Here is a 22168-nt window from a genome sequence, read left to right as displayed (position 1 = left end):
GTGTGTGTGTTTAATTCTCTTTTTTTTATTTTTCTTTATTCTATTATTCTGTTCGCACATGTGTGTTGAGATTTCCTGTTGGGTTTTTTTTTGTTTTCTTCTTTGTATTGTGTCTTCATTATACAATACGAGTGACTCTACTATATGTCAGGTTTTTTTTGTTTGTTTTTTTTGGAACAGATTACATATGCGCATCTATTATATTGTATTGTTTTTCCTGTATCTCATTCCCATACCTTGTTGATTTACTCCTTATTGATATATATTTTTCTTCATGTATTTGTGTATATACATATATTCTCACCTGGTTCACAGGCGTTATCTACACCTACTTATTCCCTTAGCTCTTTTATTGCTTTTTGCTTTTTTCTTTTATTGGATAAGAAAAAAAAAGAAAAAAAAAAGAAAAAAACACAAACAAACAAACAGGAATCATGTTCCGTCGTGTAGTAGTACGTGCCACATCTTCTAATGCTCTCACCGCCACAGCAGCAGTGTCATCATCACTGTCATCCACATTTTTGGGCGCAGGAACATTTACGACAAGGACACGAAATATGAGTACAACACGTCCTTGTTTGGATCGCATTAAGGTTACTGGTAAAGTGGTGGATATGGACGGTGATGAGATGACGCGTATTATCTGGGCTCTCATCAAGGAGAAACTTATTCTTCCCTACGTGGATGTTCCTATTGAATACTACGATCTTAGCATCACCAATCGCGATGCCACTAATGATAAGATTACGGAACAGGCGGCAGAAGCTATTCTTCGATGTAACGTTGGCATTAAATGTGCCACCATTACCCCAGATGAGGCTCGAGTAAAGGAGTTTAACCTTAAAAAGATGTGGAAAAGCCCTAATGGAACCATTCGCAACATCCTTGGTGGTACCGTATTTCGTGAACCCATTATTATTAAGAATATCCCCCGTGTGGTCCCCCAATGGCAACATCCCATCATTGTTGGCCGCCATGCCTTTGGCGATCAATATAAAGCCACAGATGCCGTGTTTTCACCAGGGAAATTGGAACTCGTCCACACCCCCGCCGCCGGTGGTTCCCCAACGGTGTTGGAAGTATATGAATTTAAAGGCGAGGGCGTGGGATTGGCAATGTATAACACCCGTGAGAGTGTGGAGGCATTTGCGACGAGTTGTTTTGAGTACGCAATCATGCGTAAGTACCCACTCATCCTCACCACGAAGAACACCATTCTGAAGAAGTACGATGGCCTCTTTCTTGAGAGCTTCCAGCGATTGTATGAAACAAAGTATCAACCGCGGTTTGAGCAGCTTAAATTGACTTACACCCATCGCCTTATTGATGATCAAGTCGCCCAAACGTTAAAAGGCACCGGTGGGTTTGTGTGGGCGTGTAAGAATTACGACGGGGATGTGCAGAGTGATATCGTCGCTCAGGGATTTGGCTCACTTGGCCTCATGACATCTGTTTTACTTTGCCCGGGCGGCCGCACCATTGAGGCGGAGGCGGCCCACGGCACAGTCACTCGCCACTACCGTGAGCATCAGAAGGGAAAAGAGACGAGTACAAACTCTATTGCCTCAATCTTTGCATGGACACGCGGTCTCGCCCATCGCGGCAAGTTGGATGCGAATACGCCGCTAGTGGAGTTTAGCACCACACTGGAGCGGGCGGTGGTGCGGGCTGTGGAGGCCGGACATATGACGAAAGATCTCGCCCTTTGTGTGCATGGGCAGGAGAAATTGCAGCGGGAGCACTATGAGACAACGGAGGGATTTCTCGACAGCGTCGCGGAGGAACTCGCACGTACAATGAAGGCATAAAAAAGAAATAGAATTGTAATATATATATATATATATATATATATATATATATATTTATTTATTTATGCTATCAATTATTTGCATAAAAGAAAAAAAGAGATGGAAGTGACAAACCAACTGGTGCGGGGAGGGTGGGACGAAAAAAAACAAATGAATGGAAAAGATAGACTGGGATGGAAAAACAAGAAAAAATACAAAAAAAGACGAAAGAATCGACAAAAACAAAAATGTGTATTGCTTGTGAGGTGACTGCTGTGATAAGCACGATAGTTTTTTTTTTTTGTTGTTGTTGTTGTTGTTTTATTTTGCTCGTTCTGCGAAAACGGAAGAAGTGGTGCTAACAGTTGTGGACCACAAAAGAACAAGCAATGTTCAGGAACATTAAGAAAGTAACGCCGTTACATGAGGTGAAGACGAAACTAATGGGTGTATAAAATAGAGAGGGAGAGAATGAAGGAAATAAGAATGTCAGAGAAAAACGAAGGTTCCTTCTTCTTCTTCTTATTATTATTATTATTATTATTATTATTATCTCTCTATGTTTGTGAGTGTGTTTGCGTATCGTGACTGTGCGTTTTTCTCTTTTGTTTGTTTTTGTTTTTTTCTCCTGAGCGTATCGGTCAACTACATACTATCGGTGATATGAAGAGAGAAGGAAATAAAAAGAGGGACCGCAGGGGGAAAAGGAAAAAAGAAGAAGAGTAAAGAAACAGAAGACAAAAAGGAAAAAAAAGTAGTTGGTAAGCGGTTCTTTTTGGTTTTTTATTTATTTATCTATTTGGGATTCTGTTTCTGTTGTTGTTGTTGTTCTTTTTTCGCTGTTTGTTTGTTTGTTTGTTTTTTTGCTTATTGATAAGAATGATAAATGATAGGGATGACGTTTATTGATTTACTATTTGCTGATAGTGACGATAGCTAGATTCAGCCATTATTACGACGTGCACAAACACTAACAATATATAAATAAACAAACAAACTATTTGCGTTTTCGTTGCTGTTCATTTGCATCTATGCATCCGTTTTCAATAAAACTAAACAATAAAGAAAATAAAAAAAAGGATCATTTTTATCATTTGAGAGAAAAACAAACAGTAAGTACAATACAAAGTAAAGGGAAAAAAAGAATGAAAGAAACATATATATATATATATATATATATATATATTAATATGCATTAGTATATGCTGATGTAATGCTATTTGAGGTGTGGGAAGGGTTTTCATTAATTGTAGATGCCGCTGTGCGTTCGTGATAATATGATTCCATACGCCCACGATTTTTTTTGTTTAATTCACCATATATATATGTTAATATGTTTTTATATTTATATATTCCTCTTGCGGTTCCCCTCTTTCTTTGTTTTTCTGTCTTTGTAGTTGATAATAATGAGAAAACACAAGAGAAAAAGGCTGTTGTGTCTTTTTTTTTTCCTTTAAATGTATATATGGATATAGTTTCTTTCTCTGATTCCCTCTTCGTGGGATTTATTTGGTTTTTCTGAAATTCTCTGATCTTATATATATATATTATCTGTTGTTGTTTTTTTTTTCATCACAATCTTATCCTATTGATTTACACATATATACATAGATACAGAAATTATATATATATATATATATATATATATATATAATATAATATAAGAAATAAATAGAATCACAATTAGAAGAGGAGAGATTTTCTCTGCGGACATTGAATTGTCTGTATTTATTATAAGTGTCTGTACTTTACAAATAGAAATATAAAGATCTTTCAGCTGAAAAATAACTTCTGGGTCAAAAGGACGAAAAGAAAGAAAGAGAAAACAAAAGCCGACAAGTACCAACATATCACAGACACAGATATATATATATAATTCTTAGAAAGAAACAGAAAAGAAAGAATAGAGGATTAACACGCATATTACAATATAGAGAAGGATGGAGTCTAATTCACTCACCGTATTACAACAACTGACGGCCAATCCACAACTCCTTGGCCAATTGCAGAATCTCTTAGCACTTCTATCACCACAACAAGACGGTACTACTGCTACTACTACTACTACTACTAATAATAATAATAATAATAATAATAATAATAATAATAATAATACTCATAATCATACTAATATTAACACGGCCGCGGCCACAACCTTAACGCCTGCCACCAGCAGCTCGTCCGCACTCTCTTCACCGTCCGTCACAACAGGCGGATTTGCATCACCAGCACTCACTGCAGTTCCCACCGCCATACGCACGCAACATCATCAATCTCAACATCAACAGAAACAACAATCATCACGTAATCATCCTGTTGGTTCTATAAGCCGCGGGTCTACACAAACACGGACCTCCGCTGCCCGTTCCATGCGGCAGAATGAACTAAGCACCACCGCCCCTCATCCTCACATGCCAGTAGAAATAAAATCCCCACAAGCCGGTGTTTCTCTGCAGCGATATGAACAACTTTTGGCCCGCTGCCGTCAACTGGAGGAACAATTAGAGGAGAAAACACGTGAGGCGGCGGAAACAACACCGCGTGTGGGCGTATTAGAGAAAGAAGTGGCACGACTGGCACGCCGCGTAGAGCAATTAATGGGTGTTGTAGAAGAACAGAAACGTGCAATTGAGGAAAGTGAGGCAAAGTACGGTCTTGAATTAGCGGAGGTGAAACATAATCATGAATTGGAACTGCAATCCAAGACGGCGGCGTATGATGAGGCACTGCGAAAGATTGTAAGTGCACAACGTTTGGTATCTGCTGCTAAGCAATATGAAGAAACCATAAGAAGTAATAATACCACCGGTAGCAGTAGTGCAGGACGATGGCTTTCCGTCACATCCACGCCTGTTAATAGAAGTATTTATCTGCAGACGGGTAGTTCAGTAAAGCAGAATCCCACAGCTCCACACACGTTATCACATGATATGAACAGCAAGAAGAAGCGAAGTACCGTTGATCATGAAGAGGAGTACAGAGAGAATGGGACTTTTATCACTCGCATGATCTCAACAAAACGTGAGAGAGATGAGGCGAATAGCACTTCACCCACAATTCGCCGTAAACGACGTACACCGCGTACGCCAAGTCTCACAGCCGCTGATCGTGCAGCCGCTGCTGTTAATAGTACTAATAATAATAATAATAATAATACCAGTACTAGTAAACCCACAGCTGCATCGTACAGTAAAAGAACTTCGTATTCACTAAAGACAGAAATGGATTCCCCGCAAGTGCGTCCCACGGCGGCATTCACAGAAGAACGGCAAACAATGAAACCACGTCATTTATCCAGTACAACCGTTTCTCCTGGACCGGCCACAAGTACCATCACAGAAGCCATGGCCCGCCATCATCATCGTCAACATCAACAAAAACAACAACAACAATATCAGCAACAACGTGAGGATGTGATTAGTCGTACAAAGAGTGCGGAATCCAGATTTGTGGCCCACTACGGTACGCCGTTAATACCACCAATGCCAATACCAACAACAACAATGACAACAACAACAACAAGTCTGCCGGCCCTCAGCCGCACCCCGCGACACGGCGGGCATCTCCGCGGTGGATGTCCCAGCGGCCAGCGCAGCGGCACTTCTTCGGTTGTCGGCGGCCCGACGCGATCGCCATCGCCGATTAATCCGAAACGCGGTGCCGATCAGCCGCGGTGTTTTGTCGTCACGAGTCTCAGCGAAGAGGAACGCAGACGTGTGCGGGCGGCGGTGGCGGCGCTTGGGCAAAACGGCATTGTGCTCGACAGCGACTATGAAGATCCGCCGCCGTTCACCGCCACGCATATTGTCCTGCGTGGACCGCCGCGTAGTATGAAGGCGCTCTGCGGCGTTGTGGCCGCCAAGTGGCTGGTGCAGCCGGAGTACATTTACGCCTCGCAGGAGGCGGGATTTTGGCTTGATGAGTACGACGAGGGTGGTTTACGCTGTTTTCCACCACCGCTGAAGTGTCAACGGTTTCTTCTTACGATGCCGGATGGGGTGGTGAAGGAGAAACTGCAGCAGGTGATTGAGTACGGCGGTGGGGAAGTTGTGGGTGCCAGCAATAGTAGTACACGGAACAATAATAATACTAACAATAGCAATGGCAATAACAATATTACTGGTGCTGCTGGTGGCGGGGATAACCGTATGTTTGATCAGGGTGTTGTAGTGATTGCCTCCGGTGATGACCTTCTGCGTTTCGCTACACGAGTAGAGTGAGAAGAAGACATTGTACAAGGATTTTTCTTTGTTTTTTTATGTTTTGTCTGTGTTTTATTTTATATAATATATATATATATATATATAGAGAGAGAGAGAGAGAGAGTGAGTGAGTGAGAGAGGGAAAGAAAGAAAGCGAGGATACAAAGCAAATAGAGAACACGTCTGAACACTTCAAGAATCAAGTGACGTGCATTTATGGGAAGAATGAAAAGGGAATCAGTACATAGAGAGAAAGAGAAAAAGAACAGAAAAGTATACATATATGTATAAACGTATAGGTGTGTATGTGAAGGCCTTGCTTTTGCTACTTGTTTCTTGTTTCCGTTTTACGTCTGCACAGTTGCGGTTTTTTTTTTTTATAATGTTCTTCCTTCAGTCACATTGCCGATTGCTTATGCTCTTTTCACTCTCAAGTGTTTTATTTTTTCTCTTTATTTACGCATTACAATGAAATATCTTCCTTTTTCTTTTTCTTTTCATTTTCACCTGAAGTACAGAAAATAACGAAAGAAACTCCTTTTTCTTTTTTCTTGGTTTTTTCCTCTCCTCTCTTCTTATTATCGTTGCTATCCTGCTTTGTATTTTTATTTAATCTCTCTCTTTATATATATATATATATATAATGTTGTGGAGGAACCGCGTCGGCTGCAGCACACCTCGGAGCTCCATAAAGATCAAATACAGAAAATGCAGAACGAACTGCGTTTGTACATTATAACAACAGACACAAAGCAAGAAGCCGCTCGTCAACACACCGCACAAGCACAGAAAGAAATACAACAATTGGAATCCAAAATCGCAGCACTCGCACAATATTATTAATCCTAATAATAGTAATAATGCTATGATTCAGTCTTCTGCAGGATATGGAGAAAAGGTTGTGGGGATGTGTAGAAGTGATATGGATAAATACTCTAGAGATCTGTTCATATTGCGAAGACGTCGAGAGAAACTTGAATCGTTACTACGACGTGCTATTACGATGCATCCACAGTATAACATTAAGAGTCACTTTGATAGGGAGAGAAAGGTGGACCGCATCGCATTAGCGCGAATAGCGAGAGAGGTGTGATTGACAGTGGAAGATGAAAATGAAAGTTGATGACAAACAAGAGTGAAGGAAAGAAAAAAAAAGAAAGAGAGAATCATATGACTTATTTAAATTGGATCTAAACATGTTTATTTTTTGTTTTTTTTTTTTCTTCTTTTTCCTGCTGTTGTCTTTTTTGTTTTTTTATTTTTTGGGTTCTTATTTTCTACACACACACACACACTTCACGTTTACTGTTGTGGAAGAAGGAGTGGAGAGTACAAAAGGATAAAGAAAGAGTTAGTTCTATAGGTGGAAATTAGAAAAAAAAAGAAGAAGGAAAGAGAAAAGGCAAATAAAAAAAAAGGAAGAAGCAAATAAGGAAAGGATATAAAGAATCACGTGATTCTAAATTTTCCTCTTCCCATTGGCTCTGATAAACAAACAAAAAAAAACAAAAACTAACGGGGAGTAAAGCACTGTACCGACGGCTACACAACTTGAAACTATTTAAGATCAGTTGTAGTGGGTGACCTTTTGCCTTATTTTTGACTTGTGTATCTGAGAAAAGAAACAAAAAAAGAAAAGAAAAGGGGAGATTATAGTGATAACATTATTTACGTGAGATATGCAGGGTTATCCACAGCAACAACCCTATGGGGACTACTCGACAACAGGCTATCAACAACAACAACAACAACAACAGCAATATGCGTACGGTACAAATACAGTTAGTGGAGACTATGGCTCGTACTATGCCCCAACTGCGACCGGTGATTTAAATAGTAATACGACTTCCAACGCCTACGGTGGTGGGGCGTACAATAGCCAATACGTTCAACAACCGCAGCAGCAACAACTACAACAAGAACAACAGGATAATAGTGACCATAACAACAACAATGTTTACAGCTCTTCACAGTGGCAACAGTCATACAATTACCAAGATCAAAACTATGCTACAAATGATGTTGGTAATGGTGGAATGAACACTATGGAGATGGCGGGACCGTCCGCCGCACAATCTACTTCGTTTGGAACTGTTGATAATACCGCCACTATGCGAGATGTTGGTGGTGATCAAACAATGACAGCACCGAATGCCACGGATGAAAATGGACTTCGCTGGACGTGGAGCATGTATCCAAATACGTACCGCGATTCTAAATCTGAAACCGTTTCTGCTGTTTATATTCCCATGCCAGAAATGATTATTCCACTTGCCTGCATGTATACCCCGCTTCAACCAATTGATGTGAGTCATTTGGTGATTGGTGATCCAGCGGCGCGGGGTCAACAGTGTCCAAACTGTGGGGCCTTTTGGAATAAACACTGTTATCGTGAAGAGGGAAAGTTTTGGGTGTGTCTCTCGTGTTTACGGCGTAATCCCACACCGCCTAGTTATAATCCCGAACACCCGGCATTGCATTATGATACGGTGGAGTACATTCCGCCCATCACTTCACCAGCCAATCCACCATTGTTAGGCACAGGAACCGCAGAGGAGGCAGCGGCGGCGGCTAGAGGTACAGCACCAACACGACCAACATTTATTTTTATTATTGATACGTGTCTCCCATTAGAGGAGTTGGAAGCTTTGAAGAGTAATATTGTACGTTGTCTGGATTGGTTACCCTCGCAGTCACTTATTGGACTTATTTCCTTTGGTGCACGTGTTTCTGTGTGGGATTTGGGAACTTCTCCATTACCACGGTGTTATAATATACGTGGTGACAGGGCATATGAACAGGCAGAGCTTGCACGTATGTTGCAGTTAACAGATGCTTTTCCAGTGCGAGGACGATTTCTGTCAACACTTGAAGAATGTGAATTTACGTTCACCACATTAGTGGAGGAATTGCAATGTGATGATACTGTTACGCCTGGTAATAAACGACCATTGCGTACTACAGGAACTGCAGTTAGTGTTGGTGTACGTCTATTAGAAGCACTTCATCATGGTCCTATTACAACTACTATTAATAATAATAATAATAATAAGGATTCATCATCATCTCATTTTGCAAAAGGAGGAAGACTTCTTCTTTTTACAGGAGGACCATGTACACGTGGACCTGGTACAGTTGTAAGTACTGAAAAAGAGAAAATGATGCGTTTTCATCGTGATATTATTGATGGAGATATTCCATTTTATGAATCAGCCTTTAAAATGTACAACGAGTTGGAGAAACGACTTTCAGATGTACATGCATGCCTTGATGTGTTTGCAGAAAGTTTTGATCAAGTAGGTATTCTAGAAATGCGTAAGGCAGTAAATCAAACAGGAGGTACATTTATATGTGGTGATGCCTTCAATCATCATATGTTTTCCACTTCATTACAACGCTACTTTGATCGTTTTGATCTTCGTAGCCGTGCATTAGAGACTGAAGGTGGTGGTGCAAGTGGGGATGGATCAAACTTTATTGTACGGAGTGCCTTTGGTGTGGCCTTTGAAGTTCACACTTCCGCTGATACACTTGTTTCTGGTGTACTTGGGCCTTGTGTAGTGGATGAGAAGGCAAACAATACCAAACCACATCGTGCCTCTTCTCCTATTCAAGTCGGTGTTGGTGGAACTACACGTTGGCGTGTTAGTACGATTGATCAAGGTGTAACTTACACCTTTGTCTTTGATACCGCCACACTCAGTAGTAAGAAGGGAGGCGGGGATAATACTTCCGGCACCATTGCGAACGCGTCTCTTACTGGCAACAGTCTTGGTAATGATAGCAACATTAATAATAATAATAATAGTATGAATAGTAGTAATATTAATAATATTCATTATAGTAATGGTACTAGTGCTGGTGGTGGGGAGTCTAAACGTCGTTTTGTACAATTCGTTACACGTTTCCGCACCCCACACGGTGAATCCCGTGTTCGTGTTACAAGTGTCGTACTTCCCATTTCTCCAACACCACCACGCATGAATAATAATAATAATAGTATGAATAATATAAATACGACGGCTAACGCTGCCTGGTCTGCGGGATCTGGTGTGTTTGATCAAACCTGTGCGGCTACGGTGTTAGCACGCATCGCGGTATCGCTATTGGAGCGACATCCCAGTCGTTGGGATGCGGCCACGCGGTGGTTGGATACACTTTTGGTGCGATTTGTGCGAAGACACGCGGTGTTTACGCCCGGTGTGCCGGAGTCACTTCGTCTGCATCCCTCACTTGCCCTTTTTCCCTCCTTTCTGTTTAATCTGCGCCGATCGGAGTATTTCATGATGTTAAATATATCCCCTGATGAGACAGTGTTTAAGCGGCATTGGCTTATGCGGGAACAGGTGGAGAATTGTGTGCGGATGATTCAACCCACACTACACTCGTATGATATAGAAACCCCCATGGCCACACCTGTTCCACTAGACAGTTGTAGTCTGCGAACGGATAATATTCTTCTCATGGACGCCTTTTTTAATATTCACATCATGTGGGGCACGACTATTTATGCCTGGATACAGGCAAAGTATCAGGAGGATCCGGAGTACGCCTACTTTGCACAGTTGTTAAATGCCGTGGAGGATGATGCAAGTGCGTTATTAGCCGCACGATACCCATATCCCCGTTTCTCACGCACAGACGCGAATGGATCAGAGGCGCGACATATTAAGACGCGTATGAATCCCACAACTACACACCACAGTGGAAGTATCGGCGCTGCTGCGGCTGATGGATTGGGAAATGCGAATAGTAATATGATGGCTTCTGCCGCAGGGGATCACTCTGATGTCATATACACAGATGAGGCCTCCATAGTTAAATTTATGGAATCACTGAAGAAGGCAGTGGTCTCAGTTGATGCAAAAAGTGATGGGTCAAACAATAATAGCAATGGAAGTTGGTAGAAATTCTTTCTTTCTTTTTTTTTTTGTTCGTTTATTTATGGATTATCCCCTCATGTGTGTTTTGTTTCTTTTTTTGTTTTTGTTTTTGTTGTTTTGCTTCATTCTTTTGTACGTGTGTGTATGTGTGTGTCTATGTTTTTGTTTTTGTGCTCCTGTTAAGAATCTACATCAGAAAAAAAAGGAACGACAAAAAAAGAGGAAGAAAAAGAAGTTATTTAATATATGTTTTCGGTTGTTGTTGTTGTTGTTGTTGTTGTTGTTTTTCTTTTTCGTTTGGTTTTCGTTTTCTCTTCTCTTTTGTTTGCTCTATGGCAGTACAAGATCGATAAGATGAATGTGTTTATTCCTGTTTATGAGGCTGGAGATGTGTTTCTTTTTTATTTTATTTCTTTATTGTCATCTTTACTCTTCGCAATGTGTCCTCATTGCCGGTGTTGCCTCGCCTTATCGCGCTATGAAAAAGAAGAAGAACATTGAAACGAACAGGAAAACAAACAAAATAATGGGAAAATAAATGGATGTGAAATATATATATATTTCTGTATTGTGGTTGATAGTTGCTGTAATAAAGGAAGTGAAAGAGAGAACGGTGAGGAAAGGAAGAACGTCTACTATTTGAGATCAAAGGAAAGAAAACAGATCGAAAAAGAAAGAAAGAAGGATAGATAAGTAGACAAATATGAGAAGAAATAGAAAAGAGGAATAAAAGCACACATGCGTATATCAACATATTTCATGACCTGCATACACACACATACTGAAAGAGATGAGTGGGGAAGGGCTGAGTTAGCGCAACTGAAAAAAGAAAAATGATGAAATGAAACTAGGGAATTTGTTACATTGTTAAACTCTTTATGACTCTTCGACTGTACTCTCTTTATATCATTTCTTTTTTCTTTTTTGTTTGTTTTATATATTCTGTTTTTCTCTCGTGTGTGTTATTCTTGTTTCTCAAGCTTTTGATGTCCCTAAACCCTTCTGTACTCCTATAGACTTTGATCCCTCTCTTTTTTTTTTTTCTTCCTCTTGTTTCCCTGGTAGCTTCTCTATTAATATTTATTATATATTTATTATATATATACAGATAGAGATATACAGATAGATCTATAAAATGCAAAGAGTATTCCGAAACCTCTGGTTATTCCTACTCGGTTTCCTCCGAATCGTACTGGAGGTGTTATTATTTGTTCCACGTTATCTCCTATTAGAGCGACACGACCACGCAAGTACATTTTGGGGCACTCGTGCAGCACCGGTGTTATTATTTGCCGCCACACCGTGGGGTACAGCCGTTGTGCGGCGAATAGACGCATTAATCTCTGCAAAGAACATCACAACTAATAGTAATAATGCTCGTAATAATAATAATAATAATAATAATAATAATACAGTTACTACAATGGCAACAAGTATGGAATCCGCCTCTGCGTCTGTAACCACTATAGCAACAAACACAACTCCAGAGCGATATAAATATAGTTTTGAACAACAGGAACTTCAGCCGTTGGAGATAGTGGGATCGAACTCGGGTAGTGTTTGTACAACTCCGAACTGTCAATATGGGAATCCAGGGAATGATGGTGATGATGAATTTTATGAAAATAGTGATATTGTTACCTGTGATAGTGAGTATGGTATTACCTCAGGTGATATTGTGAAGGAACAACAACGACAAAAACGCAGCCCCATTCGGGGGACTGTAATAGTAATTTTTTTTAGTTTTTTGAAATTGCTTCGTAGTATATCTGCAATGTTTGTAAATTGGCAAGAAAAGACTTATGATGAGACAGAAAAATTAGAAACATGTACAAATGAAGTACGAGGATCATCCACTATGATGATGATGATGATGGAGGATTCTCATTTTCTACATGGTGTCTTTACAGAAGGCGTACCTTTTGTAGATCATTCTCTATTAAAGAATGTATCTGTAGACTGGGATACCGTGCACGCCTATACCCCACAGGGGAAAAAGGAAAGAAGAAGAAGAAGAATGGAATGGGAATATTTATATCATTCTCATTGGGTTAAGGGAAAGAAGGGTGTACTTTCATGTTGGTTTCGAAATAAAAGGAATGATGAACCATTTATCTGTGTTCCATACAAACCCCTGTTACGTAGAGGAACTTCATCACGGTCTATTTGGAGTGAGGAGAAAAACTATAAAACTACCAATCGTTATTATTTTCTTGGTGGTAGTACTAGTAATAGTAATAGTAGGGAAAGTGGAAGAATGTTTTATGGAAGACAGGATCAAACAAATGGTTTTATTCCTCCTTGGTACGCAGTACATGCAAAGGCACAACTTCTTTTATCTTTTCTTGATCCATTGTGGCGTATTATTACAGAAATGTTTGCTTTTTCAGATAATGGTGATGAAACGGAATCTCACATACAACCTCCAAGCAGTCTTACCGATGAGACAGATCAGGATAGTGAAGATAGCAGTAATATTAGTATTAATAACAGGAAGAAAGATAACATGGTTGGTATAGATAAACCCCAATCAACAGTGGGTTTGTTGAATCCAGAATGTAGTTATGCCTTTGGAGGATTTCAACAGGACGAACATAATGCCATTCCTCATCCTGTAGAAGAGATTTGTTTCTTTTCCACCACGACCGCCAAGGCGTTGTTAGACCGTTTTCTCTCAAGAGAGCAACACCAAGAACAAGATGATGATGAAGAATGGAATAGAGAAATTGAAAAGAAACAAAAACAAAAACAGGAACAGGAAGGAAATGCAATACCCTCTTCTTTCTCTAGTAGTAGTCATAATAGATCTTTAAGACAAATCCCCATAAAGTCTTCCATAAATAATAGAGACAATCTCCCCACTGCCGTATCTAGTAAAGATATGGAAGCCACTCTTTCATTCTCACCACCGCAGAGAAGAGAAAGTGGAGTGGGAGAGAGCAGTGGAACAGAGGAACCACCACGCGTATTTACATGCGGACATCGTGTGACTGGTGTACGTTGGCTGCATGGATCATCCCCACCAGAAGGACCAAACACCATAACACCAGTAGTGATATTATTATTATGTCCATCTGTTTTACAGGGAGGAGAACACGGATATGTGGCACGACGTATGGGAGCTCTCTGTGCGTCGCTAACACAATTAGCGGAACTGCGTCGTGAAAGTCATAAACGCGATACTTGTAGTCATGCGTCTCAACATCCTATGCATTGCACCAATAATGATGATATCTATAGTGGTAGTGGTAGTGGTAGTAATACGAAACGAGGTGGTCCTGGTATGAAGAAGAAAAATACCTATCCTTTCTCCTTTCCTCAATGCATAGATATAGACACTGAAATGGAATTCCAAAACTGTAATAACAATACCACCACCACAAAAAAAACAACAAAAACAAAAACAAAAACAACTGCAGCAATGGAAGAAGTGAATGATGTAAGATTTGCCACTTGGCACGCTGCCGTTCCTGTTGCCGAAGTTCTCTGCTGGCCAGCGGATGAATCGACATTGTCCGCCTCTCATCGTGAACGTGTGCCTTTAAATGTGGAGGATGTGGATCACATTACGCGTTATCTGGGCAAACTGCGGCGAATTACAGTAATGGAGTCTGAGACGGTGGGGGATGCACCATTGGAGTTTTGTATGGATAAAGAAGAGGGAGAAGAAGCAGGAGAGGAACCCGATCGAACCTCTAGTGCATCGACACTTCCTCCTGGGAAATGTTCTACGAAAACAAAAAAACAATCACAACAAGGAAAAGAAGAAGCAAAGGAGGGATTTGGAAGAAAAACCACAACGAGACTTCGTAGAAAAGTGTATATTGTTGGTGTGGGTTGGTCTAATGCTAGTGGACCATTATTGCAGTATGTTATGTCATATGGGGCCCAATCACGCATGGATGGAGTTGTTTGTATTAATCACACCTTCTCATCTAATTACACTCTCACACCCGAAAGTCAACCGCACAATATTAATAAAACAGGAATACAAGGTGAAAAGGTTGGAGGATTTAGAGTGTATAAAAAGCCATTTCATGGAACATTTCTTTCAGCTCCTGGTGGTGCAGTGCGTCTTATATTACTTGCGACACGATTACAAATGGTGGCGAATCATCTTCGTCGTCGACGACGTCGACATCAATTACAACAACAACAACAAGGACAAAAGGGAAAAATAGTTTCCGTTGAAGGTAGTGATATGGCTTTTTGGCAGTATATGCGAGATCGAGTGAGTACAGCAGTCTCTTTTCCCATTGATGGATCTTATCAAGAAAAGTTCAGGTATTTCTTTAGAAGACGATTACAAGAGTCACCACCACCGCCGATAACTTCCACAAGTGCGGAAACACCAATAGAAGCGTTATTAAGTGCTGGAAGAAGTGTAGAGCGTGAAGTAAGTGAATGGTGGTTAGATGAATTACAACCAGGAAATAATAATAATAATAATAATAATAACACACGTACAAGGACTGCTGCATCTCCTGTTGCAAATACCAATACCAATACAAATCATACTTACTATGAAACCGATGCTGATCCTCCTTTAGACTCCTCTAGTGGAAGATGGCATCCTGTAATGAGTTTAGCAGATTGGGGTACACTATTGCAAAATAGAGAAAATGTGCCTGCTGCAACACTGTTAGCGGCAAGCCTCTCAAGACTTCAAGTTTCCCCACCACAATCACCCAGCACACCAAACACTGTATTAGATTCCCCGCGATCTCCCTGTAAAGCGGATAAAAGGCGAAAACATAATACGACCCATAATCACCTGAGCAAGCATGTAGATATTAAACATATTGAACCAGAAGGAACACTGAAATGTCAAACTTCATCACTTTTTGATATGGCACGCGGTAAGTTAGAGAGTTGTGCTTCATCACAGATGAAACATCCCCAAGAGTCATACAAGAGTGGAAGTAATAGAAACAAGCGTACCAAAGAAGTTTTGGAAAAGCAAAAAAGAAGAGTGAAACACGATAAACACTCTCACAGATATACTTCTCCTGATCCTACAATGATGGCTCTCCGAGGACACTCCAGCAGTAGTGCTAATCTCGCTTCTCTCGTTCGTGTTCCAACTCTCTTTGTTCACGCCAGGGATGATGAAATTGCCCCATTGGGTTCTCTTCCATTACGTGCACTGGCAACGAATCCAAAGATCTTTACTGTACTTACACGTCGTGGTGGTTATGGTGTATTCCTAGAGGGTATCTCTACACTATTCACACTACCGAGGCTCGCACTACAAGAGAGAACCCGGCGAAAAGAGAATAACCGATCCAATAATAGTAGTCCAGATACGGTTGATCGTGTCTCTCTAGAGAGTAAAGTGAGAAAACAACAACAACAACAAAATCGCCAGCGTTCATGGTGGTCCAATTGGATGCAGCATGAAGACAGTACGGCGAGGTTGTCAACTCCAACAACAATGGGAACCCTGCCAAGGATACGTTCCCCAAAACGTATCTCACCTAAGAAAAGAAATGATAAAGATGATTTAGAAACTGTTTTTGTTATTGAAGGTACGACATGGATGGAGCGACTTGTTGTTGAGTTTATTGCAGGCGCTATTCTCACCCAATCACCTTATTCTGAGACAGCAGCAAGATCGCAAGCACCGCCAACTACATGTCTCTCTGTGAGTTCACTGGAATCAAGTCTAGTGTAGAGACCCGAGGGGGTGAGTAGGAATCTGTAAGTATCCAAAGTAAATAATTTTCTTATTACCAATATTTGCAAAAAAGTCAAAGTGTTGCTTTTCTTAGTGTTTTAATTCTTGTTTTTTTTTATTTTATTCAGTTTCTCATTTCTTTTTATTTTGGTTTGCGTATGTATTGTTTTTGGGGGGGGAATTGCTGAGGTTGTGTGTGAGATTCATCTCTTTGTCTGCGCACATTTTGAGAGTCTGGAATAACTGCGTATTGCGATATATATATATATATATATATATATGGGGATGTCTGAGTCTTATTCTGAGTCTGTTTGTGAGTATTAAAAGTGAGCGGGTTTCTTTTCTTTCTTTTTTGGCTTGCGGGGCCCACTTGTAGTTAAGGACAGACTGAGAAGGGGCGGCCCTATCTCTTTTTTTTCAATTCGTCGTGAATAACACCAATTACCTCTTTGTTTTTTTTTTTTTTGTTGATAATGGGGGAAAAACGAGATTTTTTCTTTTTCCTTGTTTCGTCTTATTCACGATGACAATCTGTAGAAAGTAAAGTTATGGCATTATTTAAGAACCCGAAAAATAATTTAGTGCCAAATGGAGCCGTCAATTTATTAGGATCGGAAGCAAAGGTAGCAACACTTATGTCACGTAAACGTGGGCACTCCCATAACATGTGTGGGAGTGTCTCCTGAGGACCAGGAGAAGCATCATCATTCGATTGTTGTTGCCGTTGATGGTGTGATATGTCAACCAGATTAGTGGGATACGAGTGTGTTATACGTTGGTATTCGGCACATTTTCGACAATGTCCCACACGTGATGCAGATGTCAAAAAGATTTTAGTACTAGAACAATAATCACATACTAACCCCTCCTCGATTATCGGCACCCCTGGGTTTGCACGTTTAGCATGAAGGTTCATCTTGGAGACGGACGATTAAACCAATTTGCAGATTGGAGAGGTGGATTTCGAGCGATTAGGACGTAAACGATGAAAACAAGTAGAACTCCCAGTGGGAGGTTCTGGGGGTGGGGTCGGTGCACGATTCTGTTCACGTACAGGGTGGCACCATCTGCAATAGGGGTTGCTCGTAATCTTTAAAGCACGTGCGAGGCGACCAAACAACGGGCACATGTCGCATCGAGCCTACGCGCAAGGCCGTGCTTCCTTTCCTAGAATATCAGGATCTAGGTGAAAGGGAGTTATTGCTGAGCCCACAACTGCCGAGCGTGGGGCTTCTCCGCATTCTTCTTCCTGTTGGACCTCCTGCCAGTATATTCTTTTAATCGCAGTTACGAAATCAACGTGCCAAATGGGCACATTGCCTTGAGGAAGGTAACGGGTCTTTTCAGTTTCTATATCAGCTGCTCCATTTCGTTGAATTCCACAGTGAGCTGGAGATAATATTATATCCACTGTTATGTTGCGGAAGGCAAGAGGGAGCAGCATAATCCATATTTCCTCAGTAACGCGTTAATGGAAAGCAAGTGGTCCGAGGCGAAGGGCCTCAATGGCAGAGAGCAAATCCGTCGCGATAAGAACGTGCGATGGTTCATGAATGTCATGTAAGGCCGGGATTAGGAGATGGGATAAGCCTCCTTCCAGGGCCAAGCATTCCGTTTTATAAGAGCATGCCAGAGGGCCTGCTGCTGCATGACAAATCTCAACGGGCTGATCAGATGATTGTTTCCCTTCATAAGGTAATGCAGCAGCACCTAAGGTTCGTTCAGAGAAGGATGAGGAACCATCCGTCCATAGCTCAAAACGGCGTGACTGAAGCTTTGTATGCACAGCATTAAAAGCCTTCAGCTTGACGTCGGGGGAATCCCAATAATATTGCAAACCCGCGACAGTTCGGTTAGAACTCTTTCTCTCGGTAGGGAAATCGGCGTGGCAGTTCGGCGATTTAACGTTGGTGGCAGGGGCTGTGTGTAGATCACCCTACAAATTTCGTCTGCATCGGGCAGTCGTATGAATCGCTCTTGTTGCGCAACATCTCGAAGCATATATAATTTACTCAAGGGCATTAGATTGGCTTCCAGGTCCACAGAAGAATTCTTTGTTGCCGCACTTAATCCAAGGGAGACCTTTTAACTGTCCCGATGCCACACTTCCAAATTATGGAGATGGGTGGGCGCTACGCATGGGAGTACAGCCTAAGCTCCATATATCAGAACGCTATGCGCATATCCAATAAGAAATGAACGTATTGTATGATGGTTTGCACCTACTTTAGCGAAAACTTTAAGCTGGCAACGTCGTAGCATCCTCTGTTGAGATGGTTTATCGACGTGGGGGGCCAAAGTTGAGTAGGCGACCAATGGTCACTCCCAGTAATTTCACCGGGCGAGGCTCAATATGTAGTCTCTCGTGGCCAATTCGTAAATACACCTCTTCCGCATCGGATGCCGTATGGGAGGAGAAGTAGAAGAGTACTGCGTCACTCTTGGCTACGTTCAAATTTAAGGCGTACTCGGCTGCCCATGTAGTTATCACATCCAGGGCTGGTTGCATTGCCGAAGCACAGTCGTGAATGTCTGCCCCGGAAACAAAAAGTGTCAGGTCATCCGCATACATAAATGCTGACGCAGAGAAGATGTTGTCCAGGCGGCACAGCAGTTCACCCACATAGTGCAGGAAGAGCTGGGGACCAAGTACACTACCTTGAGGTACCCCAGCTGAGGTGAGTTGCGCTCGCGATGTATTTTCATCCACGCTCACCCAAATATAACGGCCACGTAGATGGCTTTGTAAACAGCTCTTCGTGCGGGATCCTAGTTATGGAAGTCTATTCATTATATCCAATAGCTTGCAGCGGTCGATGGAATCAAAAGCAGTTGAAAAGTCGATCATTACTACAAGTGAACGGTGGCGACGGGGGTGCAAAGAGGGTTTCCCACCGCGAGTGCGTTCATACTCCGCCATGGGGAATTCGTTAAGGGCACGGGCGACCCTATCCAGCAAAAGGACTATCACGTCCGAGGTGCTACGGAGGGCTGTAAGACCAAATTGTCGTTGATGATGGGGGAATAATGCTGATAGACGTCGGTGGACCATACGTTCGGCCACCTTAAGCAAGACAGATAGCAATGCCACTGGACGATAACTATCTGAACGGCTAGGGTCCTTACCCGTTTTAGGGCTGGGGACCGTCACCCCTGTCTTCCATTGCGGGGGAAATACTCCAGAGGCAATGGAAGTATTTATCATTGCCATTAGCGTGTTTCGAGCAACAGGGCCAATATGATGGAGGAAATCATTCATAACACCATCAGGCTCAGGTGCTGTTCCCAAAGGAGCAACATAGACGGCCAAGTCCGATTCATAAGAAGTATAGGGGCGATCCATGCCACAAAGTGGACCACGGCAGTCTTGACGAATGGGTGGGGCATTTGTGATTTGCGCACGCGAGACCTGAAGAAAGTGACGGACAAGTAGGTTGGCTTTCTGGTGAGGGAGCGTAAAGGCAGGGTCATTAACAGAGCGAAGAACCACTGTAGACATTAGGCGAGGTGGGAGAGCCGCTAAACCTCGTAAATGTCGCCAACTGGAGGTAGACGAAACACCGAGTTTTTTAGCGCGGGATTCCATGAGTAATTGGATCCCTCGAAGAAAAAAAGAATTTCGTCTTTCCTTGGCCCGGATGAATGCATCGCGTAGCAAACCGTCGTTAGGAGCAGCAATGTGAGTGTGGTACGCTTCCTCTGCCTGTTTTGATGTCAAGTCCATATCGTCTGTCCAAATCGTATGCGATGGTCTTGTCATAACTGTCTTGCCTATTAGGTATATCATCTAGACTATATATATATATATATATATATATATATACATGTAATGTATTCTTTAATAATGAAAATATTATGGTTAAATCTTTGTTGTCGCTGTTATTTTTTTTCTTTTCATTCTCATCTATTCTTATTAGCAACCATATCAAAAATATAAACAAAAACAAAAGAAAATATAATACCACTCATGTCTACTTCCATGATTGATAGTCTATCTGGGTTAGTGCGCATGACAGCAGAAGAACCCCCACTGCCGGTGCGAATTCACCCATTAGTCATTCTCAACATCACCCATCACGTTACACGAGTCCAGCAGTGTGTACCGCAAAGTCCCGCCGTAAATGTCATTGGTGTTCTACTTGGCTGTACCAGCAACGACGGCGGAACAGAAATCGTCAATTCTTACGAGGCCGTTATGTGTGAACCCACACAAACAACAAGCGAAACAATAACAGAAATAACAACGAGTAATGAAGAGGACAGTTACTCTGTGGATTGGAGAGCTGTGAAACACAAAAGAGAACGCCTCGCGGAGGTTTTCCCTGAACTTGCCGTTGTGGGTTGGTACAGTGTGGGTGGCAACAGAGAAGATCTTATTAAGAGTTGTGTTTCTGCGCATATGCCGCTGTACCATACATTTGATGATCTCTCAAGTGGAATGATGTTTGCCCTCATGGTGGATTGTGCCCCACCGGCGGAATTGGCCACACTTCCCGTACATCTCTTTGAGGCCACTGTATTACATGATCCAAAACAATATTTACAATCACAATTACGAGCAGAAAAAAAAGAAAGAGAAAAGGAAAAGGAAGAAGGGGGATATTTATCGCGGCGAAACAGTAGTCGACGTAGTTCCACAACGGCTCCTTCAATAAGTCGTATGACAGTAAACGTTACAGGTATGCCTAGTATTTCTATAGGCTTAACGAAGATAAAATTCCTGTTAGACTCGGATGAAATTACACAGGCGGGAATGGATGCGGCTATGAATAATGTATCCGCTGATGGTCAGGGCAGTAGTGTCGCTGCAGTTGCTGTTACACCGCAACTACGACGTATTGAACAATCATTGCGATTACTTAAACAACGTATAGTGCTCGTTGTGGAGTATTTAAAAGCCGTGGAGTCTGGTCAAATTGCAGATCCTGATCCAGAAGTACTACGGCATGTGGCAAAGATCTGTGCAATGCTTCCCACTACATCTGCAGGGACATCGTTATCGTGTAGTCTTCCTTCTGTTATGTGTCATAGTAGTCCTACTAATAATAGTAATAGTAGTAATAATAATAATAATAATAATAATAATAATAATAATAATAATAATAATAATAATAATAATGGTGGTGATATGGATATCTCTACTGCTGTGGAGGAGGAGGAACGGCATTCACTAACCGTGGCACTTCTCTCACTGCAGACAAAATGTTCGTTGGAGTTATGTAAACTTCTCCGAATGCATAAGAAAGGACTTTAACTGAAGTTTTGTGATTTACAGAGTTGTGTGGGTACTACAAGACAAGGAAAGTGAAGAGTTCTTTGGAATGATGTACATTGTGGGGGAGTTTCACATGACCAGAGGGAACCAGCAGCAATGAGTGAGGATGTGGAGAAAGAAAGAAAAACATCGTGAAATAAATTTATAACAATATCAATGAATATCGTCTTCATTATTTTTCTCTTTTTTTTTCTTGTCGTTATAATTGCTACGATTTTTTTTTTGTTTTTACCTTCCTCACTTGACATGATGGATCGTTGTATTATTTATCTTTAACTTGCTCTCACTCTGCACTGCGTGTATATACAGAGAGAGGGAGAAAAAAAAACAAAGATATTTTGCTG

At 41.5% G+C, this 22168-nt stretch overlaps 10 protein-coding genes across 11 annotated transcripts; 6 read left to right on the top strand and 4 right to left on the bottom strand.

Annotated features, from left to right (window-relative positions):
• Positions 1-434: 434 nt before the first annotated feature.
• Positions 435-1808, top strand: LSM04_004266 (Isopropylmalate dehydrogenase-like domain; the record flags this gene model as incomplete). Its single annotated transcript, XM_067338271.1, has 1 exon — positions 435-1808. The coding sequence occupies one exon, from the start codon at positions 435-437 to the stop codon at positions 1806-1808; it is 1374 nt and encodes a 457-aa protein (XP_067188209.1).
• Positions 1809-3727: 1919 nt separating this feature from the next.
• LSM04_008668 (uncharacterized protein) lies at positions 3728-6007 on the top strand (the record flags this gene model as incomplete). The annotated part of the gene is made up of 1 exon (XM_067338270.1): positions 3728-6007. The coding sequence occupies one exon, from the start codon at positions 3728-3730 to the stop codon at positions 6005-6007; it is 2280 nt and encodes a 759-aa protein (XP_067188258.1).
• Positions 6008-6854: 847 nt separating this feature from the next.
• Positions 6855-7082, top strand: LSM04_008388 (uncharacterized protein; the record flags this gene model as incomplete). Its single annotated transcript, XM_067338269.1, has 1 exon — positions 6855-7082. The coding sequence occupies one exon, from the start codon at positions 6855-6857 to the stop codon at positions 7080-7082; it is 228 nt and encodes a 75-aa protein (XP_067188256.1).
• A 586-nt stretch (positions 7083-7668) lies between these two features.
• On the top strand, positions 7669-10896 carry LSM04_006350 (Sec23/Sec24; the record flags this gene model as incomplete). The annotated part of the gene is made up of 1 exon (XM_067338268.1): positions 7669-10896. The coding sequence occupies one exon, from the start codon at positions 7669-7671 to the stop codon at positions 10894-10896; it is 3228 nt and encodes a 1075-aa protein (XP_067188221.1).
• A 1111-nt stretch (positions 10897-12007) lies between these two features.
• LSM04_009593 (uncharacterized protein) lies at positions 12008-16546 on the top strand (the record flags this gene model as incomplete). The annotated part of the gene is made up of 1 exon (XM_067338267.1): positions 12008-16546. One exon carries the CDS (start codon positions 12008-12010, stop codon positions 16544-16546), a length of 4539 nt encoding a protein of 1512 aa, XP_067188269.1.
• Positions 16547-17063: 517 nt separating this feature from the next.
• Positions 17064-17465, bottom strand: LSM04_009608 (uncharacterized protein; the record flags this gene model as incomplete). Its single annotated transcript, XM_067338266.1, has 1 exon — positions 17064-17465. One exon carries the CDS (start codon positions 17463-17465, stop codon positions 17064-17066), a length of 402 nt encoding a protein of 133 aa, XP_067188270.1.
• Positions 17466-17690: 225 nt separating this feature from the next.
• Positions 17691-17993, bottom strand: LSM04_002842 (uncharacterized protein; the record flags this gene model as incomplete). The annotated part of the gene is made up of 1 exon (XM_067338265.1): positions 17691-17993. The coding sequence occupies one exon, from the start codon at positions 17991-17993 to the stop codon at positions 17691-17693; it is 303 nt and encodes a 100-aa protein (XP_067188189.1).
• A 24-nt stretch (positions 17994-18017) lies between these two features.
• On the bottom strand, positions 18018-18811 carry LSM04_008691 (uncharacterized protein; the record flags this gene model as incomplete). The annotated part of the gene is made up of 2 exons (XM_067338264.1): positions 18018-18485; positions 18722-18811. The coding sequence occupies 2 exons, from the start codon at positions 18809-18811 to the stop codon at positions 18018-18020; spliced, it is 558 nt and encodes a 185-aa protein (XP_067188259.1).
• Positions 18812-18827: 16 nt separating this feature from the next.
• On the bottom strand, positions 18828-20273 carry LSM04_000085 (the record flags this gene model as incomplete). Of its 2 annotated transcripts, none has more annotated exons than XM_067338262.1 (2): positions 18828-19304; positions 19401-20273. In XM_067338262.1, 2 exons carry the CDS (start codon positions 20271-20273, stop codon positions 18828-18830), a joined length of 1350 nt encoding a protein of 449 aa, XP_067188161.1. The 2 variants fall into 2 exon arrangements, with proteins under 2 accessions (XP_067188161.1, XP_067188162.1); XM_067338263.1 differs by having other exon boundaries at positions 19401-19892.
• Positions 20274-20948: 675 nt separating this feature from the next.
• LSM04_005323 (Rpn11/EIF3F) lies at positions 20949-21803 on the top strand (the record flags this gene model as incomplete). Its single annotated transcript, XM_067338261.1, has 1 exon — positions 20949-21803. The coding sequence occupies one exon, from the start codon at positions 20949-20951 to the stop codon at positions 21801-21803; it is 855 nt and encodes a 284-aa protein (XP_067188215.1).
• Between the last annotated feature and the right edge of the window lie 365 nt (positions 21804-22168).

Source organism: Trypanosoma melophagium (genome assembly GCF_022059095.1).
Source record: "Trypanosoma melophagium isolate St. Kilda chromosome Unknown ctg38segment1, whole genome shotgun sequence".
In the NCBI taxonomy this organism is placed as follows: Eukaryota; Euglenozoa; class Kinetoplastea; order Trypanosomatida; family Trypanosomatidae; genus Trypanosoma; species Trypanosoma melophagium.
The sequence above is the reverse complement of the archived record's forward strand: the minus strand, read 5'-3'. Positions and strand labels throughout refer to the sequence as shown.